This window comes from Arachis hypogaea, chromosome 3, assembly GCF_003086295.3.
Source record: "Arachis hypogaea cultivar Tifrunner chromosome 3, arahy.Tifrunner.gnm2.J5K5, whole genome shotgun sequence".
Taxonomy (NCBI): domain Eukaryota; kingdom Viridiplantae; phylum Streptophyta; class Magnoliopsida; order Fabales; family Fabaceae; genus Arachis; species Arachis hypogaea.
Window position 1 is genome coordinate 44,583,511 of NC_092038.1, and position 24,712 is coordinate 44,608,222.

The 24,712-nt window shown below is 33.6% G+C and overlaps 1 protein-coding gene across 2 annotated transcripts; it reads left to right on the forward strand.

Annotated features, from left to right (window-relative positions):
* The first annotated feature begins 2,096 nt into the window (after positions 1-2,096).
* On the forward strand, positions 2,097-17,447 carry LOC112790478 (myosin-17). 2 transcript variants are annotated; one of them, XR_011879890.1, is made up of 40 exons: positions 2,097-2,257; positions 2,413-2,473; positions 3,531-3,659; positions 4,031-4,174; positions 4,263-4,408; positions 4,479-4,635; positions 4,803-4,861; positions 5,324-5,483; positions 5,595-5,744; positions 5,829-5,965; positions 6,066-6,212; positions 7,305-7,406; positions 7,479-7,536; positions 7,620-7,721; positions 7,984-8,021; positions 8,212-8,338; positions 8,447-8,617; positions 9,743-9,874; positions 9,990-10,099; positions 10,221-10,281; positions 10,791-10,968; positions 11,287-11,492; positions 11,641-11,760; positions 11,862-11,960; positions 12,045-12,266; positions 12,752-12,891; positions 13,519-13,636; positions 13,705-13,755; positions 13,864-13,941; positions 14,158-14,328; positions 14,435-14,590; positions 14,693-14,896; positions 15,612-15,749; positions 15,832-15,902; positions 16,007-16,106; positions 16,183-16,239; positions 16,342-16,398; positions 16,489-16,569; positions 16,705-16,804; positions 16,900-17,447. XR_011879890.1 is itself a non-coding variant. In XM_025832900.3 (40 exons), the coding sequence occupies exons 2-40, from the start codon at positions 2,471-2,473 to the stop codon at positions 17,021-17,023; spliced, it is 4,587 nt and encodes a 1,528-aa protein (XP_025688685.1). In that variant the 5' UTR covers positions 2,097-2,257; positions 2,413-2,470; the 3' UTR covers positions 17,024-17,447. The 2 variants fall into 2 exon arrangements, 1 of the variants encoding a protein (XP_025688685.1); XM_025832900.3 differs by having other exon boundaries at positions 16,722-16,804.
* The last annotated feature ends 7,265 nt before the right edge of the window (positions 17,448-24,712 follow it).

The window sequence follows — 24,712 nt, forward strand, 5'->3', positions numbered from 1 at the left end:
TGAAATAGCTTTGATAAATGATGAAGAATTGGGTAAACAAATTGAAAAAATTAAGGATCAACAAAAAAGATCTAAAATTGGATGGATTCATATTAGTACTATACAAGTCTTAATCAAATCTACATATATGAAAGGAATTAATTCACCAATAAGCTTAGCAATCTGTGATAAAAGAATTACTGATGACCCAATAGATCAAATAATTGGAATCGTTCATGGAAACTTGGCAAACGTAAATGTTAAATTCAATGCCCATCTTGGATATGCTATACCTTTATCAACTGAAAATCTTGGAAGATCTATAAGTTTGGCTTATAAATTTCACAGAAAGAATCTAATGGAACAAGACGATGAATCATTTTCAATTACATATGCAATAAATTATGCTTTAACAAATAGCCATCATAGTATAATATTTAAAAACAGAGAAAGAATTTATGTCGATGAATTATTTCAGAAAATTGTAAAGACAGAAATACCAAAATATAAAGCTATTGAAAACCCAGTTCTTTTACTAAAAGAACCATCAGGAAAATTAGTTTCATCGAATTTTCAAATAAGAGAATCCAAAATTAATAGCCCTTTAAGTTATCTAAGTTAAAGATTAAAGAAGAAAATTCTAAAATAAAAGAATTAACAAAAAAGGTCGAAAAATTAAATGAAACCCTAAACACTAAGTTATGACAATAAATAAAGAGAAAATATATGTAACCTATCAAGACAAGAAACAAGAGCTCTTTGAAAGAGAAAATCGGTTGAATTATTTACAGTTTTCTGAAATAAATCAAAGAGCATTTGAAGCTCTAAAAATAATCTATGACAAATTGAAAGAGGAAGTTGAAGACTTAGAAAAATTAATAGAATCTCTAGAAAATAGTGATGAATCGATGATAGAATTTGCAGAAATTCTAAGATAAATAATGAAGTATACAAAGATTGAAAGATCAGAAAACAAAATAAAAAGAAAAAGGGCGAAAAAATTAAAAAGTAAAATAAAGGAGTATAAAAGGGAATTAAATAATCTTCAGTTCGAAATTAATGACCTTATAATAAAAAGGATAGAAATAAGAACAAATATAAATAAGTTGGAGCTAAACTTAAAAAAAAATTTATAAATGCCTGGAACACCATATTATGATCTAAAAGAATTAAAGCTGTTGAAAGAAAAAATGGAAAATGAAGTTGAAAAATTAAAAAGATATTTAGAAACAACATAAAGTGTAGAAATAAAAGAAGTTTTTGAGGATTTGAAAAATTATATTAAAGAAAAAGACAAACAGATAAAAGATTTTATGTACAATAATCCATGCAAAAAAGAATATTTTAAACTAAAACAAGATTGAAAAACTATAAAAATGAAATCAGAATTAGTAATAGTAGAAATGGCCAATACATTTGATTATGAAATTGCAAATTATCACCAACCAAATCTATACAAATTCAAAACAAAATATGAAGAGTTAAAGAAATTTTGAAAAAAAAATTACATTATAAAAATTGGTATCAGAGCCAAGTTAACGATTAAGGATAACACTTTCTCTTTAAACAACACTTTTAGTGATACGTTTTTAAATCATAAAAAAACAAAAATTTATATACATCCATGTGACACTAGATGGACCCTTGAAATTACGTTTACAATTTCACGGTGAGCTGCTAGTTTGCTACGTGTCTTTGTAAACGTTGTGTTATTGAGTTATGACATGATTTTGTCGTACTTTTTGACTTTTTCGTTCTCTAAGACCAAGACTCAGACTTTTTTCTTGTCAGATTTACAAAATTGTGACTTCAAATACTTATATTATAAAATACATTTCTTTCCTCTTCCTATAAATAAATACATCACTAATTCACTATTCCTTAATAAATAAATATTTAAATTAATCAACATTTCAAATGTAAATATATCAACCACTGTAAAACAAGACAACCACAATTTCGCTGTTTATTATTTCGTGTATTTTCATTTTGCATGTCATTAAATGCCTAGCCCATGCCATCTCACAATCACAACAAATTGATGTAATTTTTTTGTTTTCAAAATAAAATAATTAAATAAATAATGATTTAAAATAAAAGAAAATTATAAAGATAGCAAAGGAGAAAGACGAAGCGGCAGCAACAAAACAGAGGCTGCAGAAGCTTGAAGTCTTAAAACTTTTGCGAGTGTGTTCCAGTGACCAAATTATGACCGAATTAAAAAACTGACATAAAAACTAGACTCTCTCTGATATCCTTTCTCTTTCTATAACCTTGGGTATATCCCTCTGATTAATTATTAATTATATTATTATTTACTCGTTATTGTTATCGTATAGTTCCACCGCTTCAAAATTTTCACCTTCTTCTCCTTCTCTCTCAATTCGATTCCCTTCACTTCTCCGATCTGACTCGCCGAGTTCCGTTTCTCAGCTGGATTCGGTTCGGCCTCGGATGAGTTGACTCGGAAGATCGCTCCGCGTTAATCGCCATGGTAACTCGTCTTTTTTCTTCTGATCACGTGCCGAATATTTTGATTGGTTGTTGAATTTGCTTTGACTATTGGAGCTGCGTCGTTGAAAATCTTGGACCCGCAGATTATATTTAATTTTGAACTGTTCTTTTTATTATTATTATTATTTTATTTTTATATGTGTGTGCTTGGGATATGTGTGTGATTCTGTTTCATAACTAGCTGCTTTGACATTCGCGTGTTTCCGGCGAAATTTTGAACTTTTTTTTTTAATTGAAGAAATGAAGGAAAATTGTGATACTGGATAATTGGATATATTTGCATTGCTAAGTGATCGATGATCGTGTGCGATGTTAGATTGTAGTGACTGGTGAATACATATAGATATGAGAGATGTTACTTTTTGTATATAGTTGAGTATTGTTAGAAAGATTAGTAATTGGAAATAGAATTGAGAGTTCGAAACCTGAGCTTAGACTTTTCCACCTAATCCTACTAATCCAAATGAAGTCGTTGGAGTTGGAGGGAAACTAAAACTTAAAGTAAACAAGTTATATTCACAATTTCACCAACAAGAAGTAACCATTTGAAATGAACTAGTGTTTCATGTGTGATATGGATATAATTTGATGATCAAGATGCAGTTTCAATTTTCCAGAAAGTTACACGTATAAAGCCATAAAGGTGGGCAATAAATTTTATATCTTATATTCCAGTCAGACTAAATTTTAAAAGCTAGTTCGTGTTAGAATGAAATCCTAATCACTTATGAAATATAAAGGTTATCTAGGACTCAAAGGGCAATATTGGATTTTATCATCCTTGCCCCCCAGTGCTCAGGATTAGACAACTACTTAATCCATACAAATTTATGTAGGTCTTCTAGGAATATTAAGCTTAACAGGAAATAATATTATATTATTATATAATGTTTTAAATTTTTCAATATCTAATTTATAGCTTGTATCTAATTCTTTTGAAATTAGTATGTTTCCACTGGTTGATGCTGTCGAACGGCAGCACTGGTTCTCTTGATTTATATGTCCGCTTGCAATGTCTAATGTGTTTGCTGTTGCAGTCTGCATCAGTGAACATCATTGTAGGGTCTCATGTCTGGGTTGAAGATCCCACAGAAGCATGGATTGATGGAGAAGTTTCTAAGATCAGTGGCGAAGAAGTGCATGTTCGCTTGACAAATGGGAAAACGGTTAGTCAAATCACCTATACTCGGTGTGTGAAAATTGTCTAGCAGATTTTTTACTTTATAATTTTATATACTGTTTTTATGTTATTGTATCTTTATATTCAGTACTAATCTGGCTGGGTTAGATAGATCACTTTCAGGATTTGTGTTTTACACAAGGGCTTTCTTGAATTGCTTAAATGTCTCATTTGCTATATCATCTAATCAATTGTGCCTTGGCTATTTACTTTATTTCTTTATTTCTTTAGTTACAGAAATCCTAACTTATCCGTATATAATTAATATGACTATGTTTTTGTTGTTTAACCCTGTAAATAGAGAAATCAGCATACGGCTTACAATGACAATTTAAAATACCGAAAATCTGGTTTCAGGCTGTCAAAACTATCTCCAAGGTTTTTCCCAAGGATAATGAAGCTCCTCCTGGAGGTGTAGATGACATGACAAAACTCTCATACTTGCATGAGCCAGGAGTTCTACATAACTTGGCAACCAGATACGAACTCAATGAAATCTATGTAAGATACACATATTTCCATTATTCTGCTTAGTGCTGAAATAGTTTGTATAACCAACCAACCTGCTTCTCCTCTAACATTGTTGTAGACTTATACTGGCAATATCTTGATTGCGGTGAACCCATTTCAAAGGTTACCGCATCTATATGATACACATATGATGGAACAATATAAAGGTGCTACATTTGGAGAGTTGAGTCCCCATGTTTTTGCAGTTGCAGAAGTTGCATACAGGTAACTAAAGATGCTTGTGTCATTGGTTTTCTGTTACATGGTTTACTTATTTCATATTTAAATTTGTTAGGGCGATGATCAATGAAGGAAAAAGTAACTCAATCCTGGTTAGTGGTGAGAGTGGCGCTGGTAAGACAGAGACAACAAAGATGCTTATGCGATATCTTGCTTACCTTGGGGGCCGTTCTGGAGTAGAAGGGCGTACAGTTGAACAACAAGTTCTAGAAGTATGATGAAGCCTCAATTTTCTCTGATACTCCATCTTTTGCATGTCTTTCAGGATGTTCAACCTGAATTATATTTCCTTCTTGCAAACTTTATTAGTTATATAGGGATTTTTGCAAGCACGGAAGCTGTTTCATTACCTTTGTTTCTGTATTTTGTTTACTGGCAGTCTAATCCAGTTCTTGAAGCATTTGGCAATGCAAAAACAGTTAGGAACAATAATTCAAGGTGAGACTATTTAACACTGCGTGGTATTTTCAATAAAACTATGTAAAAAAAAAAAAAGAATTTATGGGAGGTGATTCTGATTGTTTTACTTTAACAAGTGAAGAGACATTGTATATTTTTCATAATTTTTTACTCTGTTCAAACCATGGTCACTAATGGTAGGCGAATAAGATGGTTCGGATAAGTTCATCAGTAGTTTATATTAGAATTTAGGGTTCTGCTTGTTAGTATTATGTTGCACAATACTATACAGTTGCATAGGGCAGGCAGCCTCATGCTTTAGCTCCCACAATGTGCTGTGTGCAGGGAAGGTTTTGACCTATTATGTGGGTGAAATAGGCATCCTTACCTTGCACTGTTTGGAAACCATGTGAAATATAATAATATAAGTAAAAGTGGATTATATATTTTTTCTTGTTCATAAATCATATTCTATATAACATCCCTGATATTGACATGCAGTCGTTTTGGTAAATTTGTTGAGATCCAATTTGACAACAAGGGAAGGATATCCGGTGCAGCTATAAGAACTTACTTGCTCGAAAGGTCCCGTGTTTGTCAAATCTCAGATCCTGAGAGAAACTACCATTGCTTTTATCTTCTTTGTGCAGCTCCAACTGAGGTTAAAATCCTTTTGCTCGATGTTGAAACATGCTCCCTTTTGCGTTTTCCCCAGTGATTGGATCATATCTTTTTAGGAGTCCTATTTAGTGATTTAACTCTTTTTTTGTAGGTAAAAGAGAAGTATAAGTTGGGAAATCCTAGTTCATTCCATTACTTAAATCAATCCAAATGCTATGAACTGGATGGAGTTGATGATACCAATGAGTATATTGCAACTCGTAGGGCAATGGATGTTGTTGGAATAAGTGAGGAAGAGCAAGTTAGTCCTCTTGAACCAATTTTGTTAATGCAATGAAAAATTTCCATTGGAGGTTGATTTATTGTTGTTAGCTATATGTTTCAGGAGGCAATTTTTAGGGTTGTTGCAGCAATACTGCACCTTGGAAATGTTGAATTTTCAAAAGGAGAGGAGATTGATTCTTCTGTCATCAAAGATGAGAAGTCTAGGTTCCATCTTAGTACAACTGCCGAACTTCTCCAGTACGCCTCCAATATACTAATTTTGTGAATTTTATATTCATTTATGTACTGTGGACTCATTGATATATTCTGGACAGTTTAACATATATAATTATTGTAGGTGTGATGCTAAGAGCTTGGAGGATGCACTGATCAAGCGTGTCATGATAACACCTGAGGAAGTCATTACGAGAACCCTGGATCCTGTTGCAGCTGTTGGTAGCAGGGATGCATTAGCTAAAACCATTTATTCCCGTTTGTTTGATTGGTAATGAAACTGTGAAGACTGTTTCTATTTGTCTGTGTGCAATGTAGTCTCATATAGATCCAGTCTCTGTGTGCAAGAAATAGGGAATTTTTTTTTAATTATTTAATGTGAGAGAACTACTACAATTAGCTATAACTCAAGTCATTACATTTTCTAGTCTTTAAACAGTTCTTTTCTTGCATAAGGACTAAATTTTCCTGAATGTGTTTGAATAGAGTATTTAAAATTTTGAAGAATTTAAAATATTATGTAGTTAAATTGTCATAATTCAATTACATGCAATTTTAAAATGGTGACTTCTAGTATGCATATGTTTATGATGGCTATAGTGACTATGCAAGTATTTTAAAAAATTAAAGTCACATTTTTTTTCCATTTTGGTAACACTTTTTTTTAGAAACACTTTTTAAAAAGTGTTGCTAAATAATAAAAAATGTAACTTTAATTTTGGCAACACTTTTTAAAACATTATAGCCATTATAGCATAGACATACTAGAATCACCCTTTTAAAATATCTTGTTTGTATGTGCAACAAGAAAATGTGAAATGGGATATACATGTGGCGAGTTTCAGAACAATTATCTCCTTCTTACAACCAATCAAATGTTAAAGGAAGAGAAGATAAACAAAATAAAAAATTTTGAGAATTCCCTCTCTTATGAGGGTGCCTTATGTTCTTTGTTTTGAACTAAACAAAATACCTCATAAAAATGCTTGGGATTTGTAAAATTCTTTTTATCAACATCTAAACAAATGATATCCTGTTAAAGGATTTAAAATACTCTTAATAAATACATTCCCTCCTTTAAATGCTTTATCCGAATGCACTCTCATTTTAAATTTGTTTATCTATTATGAATATGGCTGATTAGATACAAGTGTAACGTAAAAGAATGAAATAATTTATCTAATTGTTGGAATAAACTCGCAATAGCTCATTGAACTTTTTTGTTATTGGTTGTTCATGAGGAACATAAGGTTATGTGAATGGATCAATGCTATCTTTGTATTTTATTAAACAAAAAAGTCAATGGCTTCTCTAAATTTCACTTCTTCTAGATTCTTATTTGACTTCTCACTGTTGTTTTTAGGCTTGTGGAGAAGATTAATAATTCAATTGGGCAAGATCCAATTTCAAAGTCTATCATTGGAGTTCTTGATATCTATGGGTTTGAAAGTTTTAAGTTCAATAGGTAAGCTAGCTTTCATCTGGGCGTATATTGTTTGTATATGGTCTTGCATCTGATAAGTTTGTTCCCTTGAAGTTTTGAGCAGTTCTGTATCAATTTTACTAATGAAAAGCTGCAACAACATTTTAATCAGGTTTGGCATTCTCAAACCTATTATGTTATGCAATGCAATTCATTCCTTCTCTCGATATATCTCCCCCTGACTTAATGTTGCAGCATGTCTTTAAAATGGAACAAGAAGAATACAGCAAGGAAGAGATTGACTGGAGCTACATAGAGTTTGTTGACAACCAAGATGTTTTGGATCTAATTGAGAAGGTATTTTACATTTTACCACTGCTTACTGCACTGTTATTTTCTTTTATACTGTTTGAAGTATGTAGTTTGTTTATTACCAGTTAACATATGAGTAATAATGTATCTTTTTGAAAAAAAATATATTGTAAATTCATGGCATATCAAATATTACATAAGTGTTTCTGTAATTTTTCCTCAATGGCATACTTCACGTAAATACCATCTATGTTACTCCCTCACAGGAAGTTCATGCAATGATGCTTGCATTTTTTAATCTTTGCAGAAACCTGGAGGAATAATTGCACTCCTCGATGAGGCCTGGTATGTGGCTGATAGTAATATCTTTGGTTTTCTAAATATTACTTTCTGTACTTACTTCATTTAGTATCTTAGTTTTATACTTCAGTGCTATTCCCAATTTGTTTTCACTAGGATATGTAGGGAACATGCATCAGGTATTGCCTGGACATTGTAGTTTTGTTGGACTCATATCAGTTTGGCTTTGACACAGTATGTTCCCTAAGTCCACACATGAAACATTTGCTCAGAAGTTGTACCAGACATTCAACAAAAACAAGCGTTTTATCAAACCAAAACTTTCAAGGACTAGTTTTACCATATCTCATTATGCAGGAGAGGTATGTAAGCTTGTCCTTTTTCTTGATAAACTTTGTGACATGTATTTGTAACTTTTGGTTCAACATCTTTTCTCCTTCAAATTTTTTACTTCTATTTTTATTTTCCAGGTGACATATCTGGCTGATATGTTTCTTGACAAAAACAAGGATTATGTGGTTGCAGAACATCAGGATCTGCTGACAGCTTCAAGATGCTCATTTGTGGCAGGTCTATTCCCCCCTTCTTCACAGGAGTCTTCAAAATCATCCAAGTTCTCCTCAATCGGGTCTCGCTTTAAGGTATTGTTTTACTTGTTACTTCCTTTTTTTGAGATCTTTCTTGAAGCAAGTAAAGTTTAACTTATTTCAGCATTTGCCACTTACTTTTGGAGAAACTCTATTCCCACATTTGGTAATTGTTGTAGAAGGACACAGATAGAGAAATAAGCAAAATGTCTTTGTCATGAGACAATGTTTGCCAATTTTTCATTCACCCAAAGACTAGGAATAGAGACAAGGACAGAGACTCGATTTTTTTCTTGTCTCTGTTTCTCGTCTTCGTAATTTCTATCCAGAGACACTTATCAAATATGAACTATGATTCCCTTGCATTAGGATGAAAGAATAAATAGATAGGGATCTTATGTTCAGTGTCACGGCCATGTTCATCTAGAATAGATTAAAACTTACGTAGTTAGTAGAAAAACATAGAAAGAAGGATTAGAAGATATCTTAAAATGAGCACAAATATTGTTGACACTAGAACATCTCAATGAAGGGGATTTTAATCTCTTTGACTAGATGCACTAAGTTATTTATGTGAAACACCAGGAGTGATGCCATAGTAAAAAACTATATCCTAAAGTATGTACGTTGGCTTGATTTTAAGCAAATGCTTGAAACTTGAGCAAATATTGCATTTTACTATCAATCTTTTGCTTTTATGTTGGCAAAATGTATTAATTTAATTTTCACATGACCTCCATAGATGCAGTTGGCCCTTCCTTATTATAACAATGATCATGAAATAAACATGTCATTGCAGTCCTAACAGTTTAATCTTTTAAGTCAACTCAGTTTCTATAACTGCAATTCTGACAAATATTAACTACCAGTCCAAGATATTCATGATTGTAACTTAGATGGTGGATTTTATTTCTGTTGGTTGTCTGAAGTTTCATTAGCACGTACTGAGATCAAACTTTGATTCTACATGCCGTCAACTCTGTATTTTAATTTTTATTTTTAAAGTTCTGGTTTCCCTCATTAAAGAAAGTAACCATGATGATGTAGGGTAGGTGTGCATTCCAATGTTAACCTCATCTGAGTCATGATAATAAAATCCTTGACATCCCTGTTGTAAGTATCTGGAAAATTTTGCTCTTATGTTCTGTGACAAGTGACACATGTTCCTGGAAAGTGCAGCTACAACTTCAGTCATTGATGGAAACCCTAAGTTCAACCGAACCTCACTATATCAGATGTGTGAAGCCAAACAATGTCCTCAAGCCTGCTATTTTTGAAAATCTCAACATTATTCAACAATTACGCTGTGGTGTGAGTATATGGTGTATATTTGTCAATATTAGCTTTCCTTTTAATTAACATGCAAGGAGAAACTTCAGTGGCAGCCATTTACAGTTGGTGTTTGTTTATTTGTTATTTGCTTTAGGGTGTCCTCGAGGCTATTAGAATCAGCTGTGCAGGATATCCTACTAGACGGACCTTTTATGAGTTTCTTAATCGATTTGGTGTTCTTGCCCCTGAAGTTCTAGATGGAAAGTAAATTACACCTCCTAGTTTCTCTCTTTTTTTTTTTTCTATCTCCAAATTGGCAAATGATTTCTACATTGTATTTCAAGAAACTTGTCTTATTTTTCTATTTCTAATTTTTCTTTTTCAGCTTTGATGACAAGGTTGCATGTCAAAAGATCCTTGATAAAATGGGTATGAAAGGTTATCAGGTGATTAACTACTACTTGAAAAATGAGTTTCTTAGCCAAGCTATACTATGCTACATAAATGATAATATTCACATATATGTCGATCATTGATTGATCTATAACCAATACATGGTAGTTTGGGTTCCCAGGAAAACTTTTCTGGATAACATCTGGAGTGCCCAAATGTTTTGATATTCTTATGGAACCCGTTGGAATAACTTTCCACTATATCATGTTGTATACTTGTCCAGGGTTGATGGTTGGATAGAGATGTATAAAGTTAATTGCATGATAGAACAGTTCTTATGTCATCTACTAAATTGAAAGTTTTGGTTCGGATATTTCTCCATAATTTCTCACTTTATTAATATCTTATGGGCACTTGAATTTCTAATTGAATTTTTTTTTGTTATCCTTATTTCTTGAAGATTAATTTTTGTATCTGGTAAGTTAGTGAACACAAGGAAGTTTATATAGGCAAATGGATTTGTAAACTCCAAAATCACGCAAGAGTTACTGTGGTCTGACAGATAGGCAAGACCAAGGTTTTCCTGAGAGCTGGTCAAATGGCTGAGTTGGATGCAAGAAGAGCAGAAGTTCTTGGAAATGCAGCCAGAATCATTCAGAGACAAATAAGAACTCATGTTGCACGGAAGGAATTCTTTGAATTGCGTCAAGCTGCAGTTTGTTTGCAATCTAATTTGCGAGGTATCATTGAGTTGTCATGCATGTACAATATTAATGTTGTGAATTATGTAAATGTGTTTAGTGTCATTAGGTTCTTTAATCCTTTATTCTTAAAATTGATTCTCCTTTCTTACTCGGTGAACCTACATTTCATATTTCATCTTTCATCAAATCATCATGAATATTCTCTTTGTGGCTTTCAAGAAGTTATCCTGCATTTGAATATTTGGGTTTTCCCCCTAAAGCATATTCCTTTCAACATATGGGTTTATCTATATGAATATTATGAATATACTTCTATTTCAATATATTCTCATGGTTATTTTCAATAACAAATAGGTATATTGTCTCGGAAGCTATATGAGCAGTTGCGTCGCAACGCAGCAGCTTTGAAAATAGAGAAGAACTTTAAAGGATTCCTTGCCAGGAAATCTTACATAACAGCCCGATCATCCGCAATCACATTGCAGACAGGTTTAAGGGCTATGAAGGCTCGCAAGGAGTTTAGATTTCGGAAGCAAACTAAGGCTGCTATTCTTATCCAGGTGTTCTTGCTGACCTTTGGCATTGTTTATAGACTAAAATTATCATGCAACTTTTTTATTTGTCCTTGCCTTAGTGGTCTCTTGCGATATCTCTTCAGTCTCATTTCATTTTTTTCCTTTTTATTCTGGTGATGAAAAATCTCTTCAGGCTCATTTAAGAGGGCATATTGCACATTCTTACTATAAAGGACTGCAAAAGGCAGCAATTGTTACCCAATGTGGTTGGAGAAGAAGGGTTGCTAGGAGGGAACTTAGAAAGCTTAAAATGGTTTGAATTGTGCTCTTGTTTTTTATGGTGGTTGATTAGTCCTATACATTGTTTTACAAGATGTTACTGTGGTGAATAACAATTTACATAACTTCATTTAGGCTGCAAGAGAAACAGGCGCCCTTCAAGATGCAAAGAACAAACTAGAAAAGCGTGTTGAAGAACTCACATGGCGTTTACAAATTGAGAAGCGATTAAGGGTAACCACATTATATGATATAATAATGAAATTGTGATTTTTGTCACCCATAAGAACGTGTCAATCTTGTTTTATTTGATAACAGACTGATTTGGAGGAAGAAAAAGCACAAGACATTGCCAAGTTAAAAGATGCTGTGCGTTCAATGCAAATACAAGTAGAAGAAGCAAATGCCATGGTCCTCAAAGAGCGTGAGGCAGCTCGGAAAGCCATTGAAGAAGCGCCTCCAGTTATTAAGGAGACTCCTGTTATAATTCAAGATACTCTGAAGATGAATTCCTTGATAGCTGAAGTCAGTAAGTTGAAGGTAACCAATCTTTGATTATGCAATTAACACTTGTATACTTATCATTTTACTTGTCATAAGTGTCCAGAATGTTCCTCATGAGTTTCTTTTTTTAAAGGAAAATGGATGCTTTCTTTAAGAAAGCCAGCAATCTATCAATTGTTAATTGCTTTTCCTCCATGCTGCTAACTTTTTTCTCTGATTGATCGTCTTGTTTTTCCTGAATTCCTTGATCTCATTCACCTCCCACCAAATTTATTGATTATAGTCAGATGGTTCATCCTGCAATGGGTGAATTCAACTAAAATTGGAATCATCTAGCTTCTATTGTTACACTTAGTTTCTATTTGCTTGGGATGCGATGGATTTAAACTCTTGAGCTAGAGAAAAGGGACAGAAGCTGTTATCACTGATTTATATTAGGAACCTTAAAATTTATTATATTGGCCAGAAATGACTGGGAATGTATTCAGTGTCCTGATCTAATCTCTTTATATTTCATACAGGAATCACTGCTATTGGAGAGGAAGGATAAAGAAGAGGCAAGAAAGGCTCAGTCTGAAGCTGAAACTAGAAACATTGAGCTGGTTAAGAAAGTTGATGATTACCAGGGCAAGGTGGTTCAACTCCAAGAAATGATTCAAAGGTTAGTAAAATTCTTTAGCTGTAAAGTTCTATACAGTTACTATTGCTTCTTTACTAATTACTTGCAGCTTACACTTCTTCCTGAGAAGAAAAGCTCATTTGGTTGTGCAAAGTTCCCATTCTATACTTTCCATAAATTGCATTGAAAATTCGGAGATGGATTTCCATTGTCTAGCTGGGTCAAGATAAGCATCTTGGCGCCTGGTTTCTTATGTCATCACATTTCTTCCATGATAATATCATTCATTGGCCTCTGGAGTTAAGAAAGTAAAAGAGAAAGGGGAAGTCATCTTTCCATTTACTTTTGGCCTTTTAGGGGTGTATACATTTTTGGTGGCATGAAGGTTCATCATTATTCCCTGTCCAATTTTATAGTTATCAGTTCTCAATTCTAGAAATCCCAATGGGCAAACTGCATCTCATTTTTCCAAAGAGTGACTGTTCTAAAAATTATTACTAGCATGTTTAGGATTTTGTTTGTTGTAGATCTTTGCTTTTATCTACTTCTTTCTTGGTATGTCTCTGGATGCATTATGCCCTTCTAGCTCTTTCCATTCACAATAATCCTCCAAGGAGTAGTCTTGTACATGCATTTAAGTTTTCTTCAAAAACACACTCTATGATATAGGTTGGAGGACAAAATCTCCAATGCAGAGTCAGAAAATCAAGTGCTTCGTCAGCAAGCTCTAGCTGCATCTCCAACTGGAAAAGCTCTATCTGCAAGACCAAAGACAACAATTATTCAAGTAAGAAACAAAATGATGTCATTTTGCTTGCGATATGAAGATTTAATATTTTTGTGCACAATATGCAGAGGACACCAGAAAATGGGAAAGCCATAAATGGTGGTGGAAAAATTGGATCGGTGAGATGAACTGTTTGCTTTGATGGATATATCTTTGTCTTCTTTTTTTCTCCTTTTTTCCTTCTCTCTTTCTTTGGTAACTTGTAACATGTTTTCCATGTGTTTCAGGATTTGACTCTTGTATCAAATATACGTGAACCTGAATCTGAGGGAAAACCACAAAAACATCTAAATGAGAAACAGCAAGTGAGTGGCTAGCTAGATACAACTAAAAATATGTACATGTGATATCTATATAAGATTATCTTTGCAAATTTCACTCCATTTCTCCATTGTGTCTCCATACTTCTTAAAATTTGACTTTCTTTTTCATGTGATATCTATATAAGATTATCTTTGCAAATTTCAGTCCATTTCTCCCTTGTGTCTCCATACTTCTTAAAATTTGACTTTCTTTTTCAGGAAAACCAGGAGCTGTTGATCAAATGTATTTCACAAGATTTGGGATTTTCTAGGGGCAAACCTGTTGCTGCTTGTCTTATATATAAATGTCTTCTTCACTGGAGATCATTTGAAGCTGAACGAACAAGTGTCTTTGACCGTATCATTCAATCAATTGCTTCAGTTGTTGAGGTAGCTTGCTCATTTCTTGAATGATATAGTACCTTTGCAAGTACTTCTATCTATTTCTGGAAACACTTGAAATATTTAACTAACAGTAGCTTCTGCATTATTGAAGGCTCAGGATGATAATAACATAATAGCATATTGGTTGTCTAATACATCTACTTTGTTGTCACTACTTCAACGCACTCTCAAAGCAAGTGGAGCAGCTAGCTTAACACCCCAACGGCGGAGAACGGCATCGTCTTCTATGTTCGGAAGAATGTCTCAAGTATGAAGTAACGGCATATCCTTTGTGGAACTACTTTTGCCTGAATATTTAATTTGGTCATCTTTTCTCTTTTTGTTATTTTTTTCTCCTCCACAATTACAGGGGCTAAGAGCATCTCCCCAAAGTGCCGTGTCAGTTCAAAATAATAGAGGGATTGGCAGATTGGATGATTTGCGGCAAGTGGAAGCAAAATATCCAGCACTTCTGTTTAAGCAACAGCTTACTGCTTTCCTGGAAAAAGTATATGGAATGATAAGAGACAATCTGAAAAAAGAGATATCGCCGTTACTTGGATTGTGCATCCAGGTAGATTGTTAGTAATAATTTATATGAAACATGAAAACAACTACCAGTCAGTTATTGTTACATTTATAATCAAACTTCATTAATGATATAATCAAAACTAGATTCACACCTATAATCAGCAATATGATCATACTTGTTTAACATATATATAATCAAACTTCATAAACAATATAACCAAGCTAAATTCATATTTATAATCAAAATACCAATAAATATTCTAAAATAGTAGTGGCTGATTGTTTATCATGGAAATGGTTGATTATTCCACTTTGAAAATGTTTATTTACTCAGATGCTAAAACTTTGATACTTCTGTTGTGAAAGTTTGATTTTTTTTTTAATTATTTATTATTCTACTAGAAAAATATGGGTGAAACGTGAATATATACAAATATGGGTGATACTTCTTCTTCTTCATCATCTTCATCTTCATCTTCTCTGGTTACTATTTGTAGCAATATGAAATCAAATGAAGTGGACAATTGAATATCATGTTATTTGACTTTTAGTGGTAATCCAAACATGAGAAAAGAAAATTCAATCCTAGACTGACTTCTTTGCATATCTTGAAAACGAAAATTTATTTTATAATGCTTAAAGTATTAGTTACATGCATGCAATGCAAGTAGTGAAAGATGTGGCTAATATTTCCAATTATTTGAGTAACTTATCCAGGTTATTTATTTATCTTTTTATCATGATGAAAACAACTGTAGGCTCCAAGGACCTCACGGCAAAGTTTAGTGAAAGGACGTGCACGTGCTAATGCAGTTGCTCAACAAGCTTTAATTGCTCACTGGCAAAGTATTGTGAACGGCTTAAACAATGCTCTAAAGATAATGAAAGAAAATTATGTGGGTTCTAAAGCTTGGTGATTAAATTACACAGTTTCATTGCCCGAGTAAAATCCTAATTAATCAAGTTTTGGCTTTATAGGTGCCCCCTTTCTTGGTCCGTAAGGTGTTCACTCAGATATTCTCTTTCATTAATGTTCAATTATTCAACAGGTAAGCTCCCTCCGCTGTATATGTATGTGTATCTTCATATTACATGTCAAATTGCTGCAACAAGAATGCTAACATTTTGATGTATTTAATTTGATCACTGCCAGTCTTTTGTTGCGTCGTGAGTGTTGTTCATTCAGCAATGGAGAGTATGTAAAGGCAGGATTGGGTGAATTAGAGAGATGGTGTATTGAGGCCACTGATGAGGTGTGCACCAATCAACCATTTGAGACCATTCCTTCTATTCCATATTTATATCATAACCTGAATTTGTCATGCACAGTATGTTGGCTCAGCCTGGGAGGAACTGAAACATATTGGGCAGGCTGTCGGATTCCTAGTAAGTCAGTTTTACAGAATCTTGAATTCAGATTCAAACAAACAAATAAACAAACAAACAAAAATCAATATTGCTCATCTTCCATTCAATTCTTAATCTCAGGTGTTGCATCAGAAACCCAAAAAGACATTTAATGAAGTAACAAAGGAGCTCTGCCCAGTGAGTGTCCCCTTTCCAATTTATAGCTACCTGTAAATTGATATACCGCAATTTGATTCTCTTCCTACTTATGATATTTTGGTCTTGCAGGTTCTCAGTATACAACAGTTATACAGAATCAGTACTATGTACTGGGACGACAAATACGGCACACATAGTGTGTCTTCAGAAGTAAGTTAAGATTGAGTTTAGTAAGACTGGCATGTTTATAACATTTTAATTTCTAGCTGAATGCACAACTTTTCCCCAATTCATAAGTAGAAACTAGAAACACAACTGAATGCGATAAATATCAACGCGGAGCAGCTCACCTTGTTATGCAGGTTATTACGAACATGAGAGCCATCATGTCTGAGGACACCAACAATGCTGTCAGCAGTTCTTTCCTATTAGATGATGATTCCAGGTATGACATAGAACATAACAATTTACCATTTCATTGCCTATCTTGTTATTATTGGTAATAACTTTTATCTCAAACCATTGAATACGTGGATGCAGCATTCCATTTTCAGTGGATGACATTTCCAAATCAATGCAGCAAATAGAAGTAGCAGATGTGGAGCCACCTCCAATGATCCGTGATAACTCAGGATTTGGGTTCTTACTGGCACGCTCCAAGTGAAATACAAAAAGCCAGTTATTCTTATTGCCTCTGGTGCTCTAGCTAGTGGCTGTTGTCCTACAATGCACTATACAAAATTTGCAAGTGCTAATACTTTTGTGCATACATATATATAGTATTGTTGTGTGTAAAAATATATTTATTTCCCCAACCCTGGCTTCTATTATTGGTTTGTTGCCGGGGTTGATTCTTTTTTTTTTTAAAAAAAAAAAAAAACCTGCATGTTTCGTCAACAGCAGGTTTATTTTTTATTTTATTATTTTATTTTTGAGAAGGCCATGTCACAATTGAGGTGATATGGCTACATAAGTAGAGGCTGGTCTGGGATACCTGCCTAATTTCTAATTCTTGATGGTATTTCAAGTTATAAGTGAGTGTAACTAGTTACTCTAATAATTTTGGAGGGCATTTTTGTTTATCATTACTTTTCTGCACAGGTGCAATTTTTTTTATTAACTATTTTTATGGCCAAGTTAAATCATAGTTGACTCTGGAACTGTACAGATGATATATCTTGTTGAAGGATTTTGGAGAAGCAACATTCAGGGGACTACGGACTACCACTCTTTTCAGTTTCAAATTTTGCTATTTTCACATGTGACTTATAGTTTGTCTGTATTTATGTCTTGGTGAGTTTTTTTCTTCATGCTTTACCTAATTATCTCATTTGTCAGTTTCCCTTTGCAATTTTACTTCCGGTACATACCAATGAATACCTGTAAGTATCCCAAAATTACACTTCATTCTATTATGGGATTTTTTTATTATTATTTTTTGTGAAATTACATTAATCTCGAAAGATTAAATGATATTTATATGTGAGAATAATGTCATTAGTGGCTAGTTAGAATGGTAGTTCTCTGGGTCGAATAGATGAAAGTAATTAGTTTTTCAGTTAGTGCTAAGCTGAAAAGTTTGTTGCGTTGCAATTTTGGGAGGGCATTTCAGTTAGAAGCTAGACATTACTTTATAGATATTTAAACATTAATGAGAATAGAGTTTTTCCATAGGCAGTATATAAAATAGAGGTGACTTGTAAGCTTTCTTAGGCTTAGAAGTAGCTCGAAGAAAGAGGGGAATGGTGTTAAAGTATTGCCTCTATCTACTTAAGGAGTATGGATTACTTGAAGTAAAATCAGTACCAACTCCAATGGATTACACAACTCAGCATTAAAAGAATTCAGGACTTCTTTATCATCAACATTTGAAGATAGAAGGTTGGAAGACTCTTGTTATTTGACCAATACTAGACCTAAGATTGGATATACAGTTAGAAGATTAAGTCAATTCCTTGACTATTCCATAACAAAAATGCTATTTGTACACCAAAATCAGCCACTAATGTATTTGTGTATAAATACATGTGGTTTAATTTATTTTCAATGTGTATTTGTATTCTAACATGTATTTTATACTAGTGACTGATTTTAGTGTACACGTAGCATAACTCATTCAACAAACAAGCATTTTAGAGCTGCAATTAAACTGTTAAGGTACCTCAAAGGGGCACTGGCTCTTGGATTGATATTTTCATTTCAAAGACCCAAACAGATTTAGAGCCAACTGGTTTTTCAGATAGTGATCGGGAAATATGCCCAAATAATATAAAGTCTTTATCATGTTATTTTTTCTTCTTAGGAGCCTCAGTTGTTTCTTGGAGTAAGAAACAAAACATTGTAGCAAGCTCAGCGTGTAAAGCATAATACAAGGCATCAGTTATAAGAGAAGCTCAATGGATCATCCATATTCTGCAAGAAGTAAACATCAAGCTGGAGAAGCCGACTGCTATATACTGTGACAGCCAGTGTACACTAAATATTGACGCCCATCCAGTTTTGTACGAAAGAAAAAATAGAGAGATGGACTGCCACATAAGTGAGGGATAAATGGCAAGAGTAGGTCAGAAAGCCTTTGCCAGTTTCAATGGTTAATCAAACCACAGACATGCTAACCAAAGCATTGGCCCCAAGTATGTTTGAGCAGTGTCATAGCAAACTGGGAATGGTGAATGGATGTATCTGATTCCAGCTTGAGACGGGGGTATCGCATTATTGGCTTGTTAGAATGATCGTTCTATGGTTACAATAGATGAAAGTGGCTAGTTATTTAGTTAGTGCCCGAGCTGACAAGTTCGTCACATTGCAGCTTTGGACGGGATTTTTGTTAGAAACTAGAAGTTGGTTAGTAGATACGTACATATAGTAGTATGAGAATAGGTTGCTATGAAGTATATATAGGATACGTTTCAGTGTCCCACTTGATTAAAGAGAAAAGAGACCAGAAACTTTGAACACCCTCACATCTTCTCATCACTTCCGTCATATCATCTAAAGATTCAATTTGGTTCCTCATTCTCAACACCATTTAATTTGTCATGTTTTGCACTAATTTTTATCTATTATATTCTTTCCAAAGCCACATTTCACAAAAGATAGGAGATTAATGTTACATTTTGATGAAATAGAGAGTATCGAGTGGAGTGTTTTCTAAGCTTTATGAAAGGTTAGCATATATTTTTATAACCTAAAGTTGATTGTCGATCAGCAGAAGAGGGTACGAGAAAATGCCATGTAAACAATTCACTTTGACAATTATACAATAAAGAGAAAAATATCAAATGCATATCCGAAAGATTCTAACGCTGATAAATTGGTACTTTTTGTTAGGGGAAAACTCTGCCTACAAGCGATTAGGGCTTGTAAGTATTACAAGCCAATTAAACTCTAATCCCCAAAATTCGTTGCAAGTGCTACGTTCCTTACACGCGCTACATCCCTTCTTCTTCTCCTTCTTTTTCGATCGTTCTTTTCTCCTCCTTTCTCACTGGTTTGTTCTTCGTCGTTGACGTTAGTTCCTCCACATACTGTTACGGCACGTTTTCATTACCTTCTTCTTCTTCTTGCTGCACGTTCTTCTTCCTCTTCCTCTTCTTCTTCTTTTCTTTTGTTTCTTGCCTTCTCTTTCTCCTTCTTCATTTACGTGTTTTTCTCTCTGTTTTCTTTTTTCGTTATTCTCGATTTCTATTGTTTTTTGACATCAAGCTCTGAAATCGTTTTTGAAGAAGAAGTAGCAGAAGATGAGGAGGAGAAAGAGAAAGAGTTCTGAATTATGCATGATTTTGGGTGTATTTCTTAAATCCTTTGGGTGTATTTTCTGTAATCTTTTGGGTGTATTTCTATAATCTCTTGGGTGTATTTTATGTAATCGTTTGGGTGTATTTCTGTAATGCTTGTCATTTTTTCTGAAATGAAAAATACACCCATAGATACACCCATAGATATAAGTCAGATACACCCAAACGGTTACAAGAATTCACCCAAACGATTGTAGGAATACACCCAAAGGGTTACAGAAAATACACCCAAAGGATTTAAAAAAATACACCCAAAATTCGTTGAAGTACATCTTATGCATAATTCAGAACTCTTTCTCTTTCTCCTCCTCATCTTCTGCTGCTTCTTCTTCTTCAAAAATGATTTTACCATGAAAAATCGAAAAAAAAGAGAAAACAGAGAGAAAAGACGTAAATGAAGAAGAAGAAGAAGAAGAGGAAAACGAGGAAGAAGAACGTACAGAAACGAAAGAAAAGGAGAAGAAGAAGAGTAAGAGGAAGAAGAACGTGCAGCAAGAAGAAGAAGAAGAAGAATTTCAGAAACCATGAAAATCGAAAAAAAAACGAAGAAGAAGAAGAAGAAGAAGAAGAAGAAGAAGAAGAAGAAGAAGAAGAAGAGGGCGAGGACGAGGACGAGAACGAGGACGAAGACGAAGACGAAGAAGAAGAAGAAGAGAAGAAGAAGAAGAAGACGAAGAGGAACCGTTTGAGTGGGGCGCGTGTAGTTACGCTCCATTCAAAATGAGTTAATGCGCGTGTTAATGAAGTTTGGGCTGATAACTTGTAAAACTTGTACGGCCTTTTTACTTGTATGTGTAGCAGACCCCTTTTTTGTTATTAACAAAATGATTCCTGAAAGATTTTAAAATTTGGAAAAAAGTGATCAACCGTCAATTAAGTTACCTGAAGTTAAGGTTTAGGAGTGGTGTATCAGTTAACAATTATCATAATTACAAAAATTACTTATTTTCAATTTTTACAATTTAAGAAACATCCCAATTTCAATTTTCTAAAAATTCTAGTTTTCTTTTTTCTCTTCTTTCCTAATTCCCTCATTGCACATCCCTAGCAATTTCCTTTTCCTTTTCCCTTCATCACTCATTTTGGTTTCTTTCCCTTCGGTCCCTTTAGGTTTATCTCCATCTCTTTCTGTTGCTACATCCTCGGCTGAGATCTGAGCAATCGGACTCCGAATGAGTAGGATGATGCCTTCGGAACGAGAGCTTCTGGTTCTTCACTTGCTTGTTTTGGTTTTAATTTTAATTCTTTAGACTTTGGAATTGATAATTGTTATTACCACTGTTGTGGATCCCTATTAAAATTCCAAGCAGAACCTTCTGCGTGGCCAAGGATGGCAGATTTGAAGGCAGAGTTGGGGATCACTGTGGAGAAATCAGCGGTGGTTCCATTAGAGAGTTGAGAGGTAAAGTTAAGATCTTTGCATGATTGTATGGACATTCATTCGAAGGAGTTGTTAAGGTGTTAATTTTGGTGCTATTAAGGTAAGGAATTTGAAAAGAACATGAATTCCATATTTTCCTGGTTTTTTGAAACTTTTGAGAATTAGGGAGAGATAACTAAGGAAATAATAACAATATAACAGGGAGCAAGTTTTGATTTTTGAGAAAGGGATTGATTGAGTTTGCGTGAAAGAATGAGGATGGAAGTGGATTTTGGCCTTTCAAGATTGGAAGTTGCAGAAAGTTTGAGGTGGCAGGGGAGGGGGGTTTGATTAGGGTTTTCATTGACACGTCACTTCCTAAATTTTAACTTCAGGTAACTCAATTAACGATTGTCACTTTTGTCAAATTTTAAAATCTTTTGAGGAGTATTTTGTCAATAACAAAGATTAGGTATCATTTTGTCAGTGTCAGAATCTTTTGGATATCGATTTGGTATATATCTCTAAAATAAAATTATTGAAATTCATAATAGGGAAAGTCTAGGGGCCAGTAGATTTATTAAAATCTGGCCAGCATTTAGTCAGCAAAACAAAAATGAGTGATTCTCCACTGTTAGATGAAATCTCACACCATTAAATATACTATTGATGGCTAATTGATAGCTATAACTCATCAAAACTGCTGGCTCCCTAGCACTCCTTTTCATAATAAATTCAAGATACATCTCTCATATTTTCAAAGTAGCTATTGGTATAATTGTCAAAATAAGTTCTTCGTATATATTTAATATGAAAAAAGAGAAAACTTTAGACTAGATAGAAAAAATCTGTCGTTTAGGTCAAAATGCTCTGCTAGGGTTTTGTTTTCTTAATAGTGTCTGTGTCGTTTAGGTCAACGCTTCATTATTAATTTGGTGAACTGTAATTATGGTTAGTCTCTCTACCACGTCTCTCATACCTTGCATGGTAAAAAAAAAGAAGCACAATGCAGGAAAGTCCTATAGAGAGTGACAAAGAGAGGGAAGGGCTGATCTCGTTGGAGAAAGAAGACATAAGGAAGGGAGCTATTGCATGTGCGATAGCCTGATGGCAAACTTTTTGTAGCAAAATTATTCTCTACGGGGACAATGGAGGGTGCTTTGAAAGCCATTTGAGGGAGACCAGAAGGTTTTAGGGTAACGAAATAACCAATTTCACTTTTTTTTATAAGAATTTGGATGTCACGAGGATCAAGGAGTGGTCTCCATGGCTATTCAAGAATTATGCTTTGCATGTTCGGCACTGGAGAAAAGGAGTAATGATGAAAGACCACGAATTCAATAGCATCTTGGTGTGGGTGCAATTTTAGGGCATCTAAGAGAACTTCAAAACTCTGGAGGTTGCCAAGAAGCTGAGAAGGGATTCGCAAGGTGGTGGAAGTGGGCTTTTTCAATGTGATGGGAAGGGAGACATGGAGAACGAAGGATAGGGTGAAGGTGCATGATGACAGAATTGTTAGACTCCCTAAGGGTTGCGGGTTCGGATAAAACCATGTTGGATATGATTGTTAGGTATGAAAGGCTAGGGACTGTTTGTACTATAGTGCACAAGTAGGCCATGATTACAAGACTTGTCCTACTTTCATGGAAGACTCTAAGGAGAATCAGATGAGAAAAGATAAAATCGGTAAGTGGGTAAGAGCAGATTAAATTGGTGTAAAGGTTGAGCCAAATGACAATAGCAGAAACATGGGAAAGACTATAGACCAAGTGATAAGAAAATAAGAATGAAGAATGAAAAGATAAAAAAAGATACAGACGAATTAAAGGGAATAACAAAAGACACAGACGAAATTGGAAGGAATAAGAAAAGACACAGCGAAAACACAAAGATAGATAAAAAAGTTTTTCTACTAGAACTTTAAAAAATCTGTTCTTAACAACATAGGTAACAGGAAGGATTTTTTCTACTAGACTTTCAAAGAACCTATTCTTGACAACTTAGATCAGAGGGCTGAAAATTGTAAGAACTAACACTATAGAATTACCTTAGGTTGGATCCTTCAAATTTCTTCATGTAAAGTAAAACAAATAATTCACGTCATTTGAATACACATTGAAATGCTTGCATAAAGCAACCATAAAAATTTATTCATAAAAATTTGTTTAAATTGTCTCAAAAAAAAGTGTTTAAATAGGCCTCTAACAGATTAACCTAAAAGATAAAGTAACTTAATTTGAATTTTCTAAAAATAAGATAATTAATTTAAATCAAATTTGATTTTATTGAATTAGATTAGATTTAATTTAAATTTAAAATTTTAAAGATATGATAACCAATTTAAATCATATGCGATCTTATTAGATTAGATCAGATTTGAATTAAATTTAATACACTTAAAAATACTACTAAACAAAACCAAATCAAATCTTTTGATAACCCTAACAACAAATCAAATTTAATTTTAATAAACTAAATTCGAATTTATGTCTTCCCAATGAACTTGAAAGAAATTTTTGAGCTTTTTGTTGTCCTCCCTTACCTCAATGGGCCTTATAATTGTTGTTATTTCAGTACTATTATTTTTTAGACGAATTCTTGATCTTCTTGATGTTCAAGGCTGACATGGTATAATTCTTTTAGTATTTAGATCTTTGAACGTGACAAGATTACCATTCTACCCTTTAGCTCTAAAATGCCAAAAATACTTTTTTTTGAACAGATATCATTCTCTCCCTCTTCAAAAAGATTCATCCTCCAATCTACATATATATCAAAAGGAGACAAATTAGATACACTAAATAGAATTAGACTATAATACCTACCAAAAATAATTATTTTTGCTGGAATTATCCTTGATAATCTCCGTCACTTGGAATGGACCATCTTCTCTAGCAAGTGTTGTTTTCCTGAATGAGAAGCTCTTCTTCCGTCCAAAAAATTCAAATTAATCTTTGGGTTCAAATATCATAATTTGATGGCTCTTCTTTAACCACTAAATTGTGGCTATGTCCTTCATGTGTGTAAATTCAATATTTTCAACTTTTTTTTACCATCTAAAGTAACACCATTACTTAAGGACAAAAACAATAATACTAAAATAGTAAAAAACTTAAAAACATTTAGAGATTCACAAAGATCACAACGAATAGAGTTATAAATATCAGAGTTATGAAAATATTCAATGTCTTGCGCA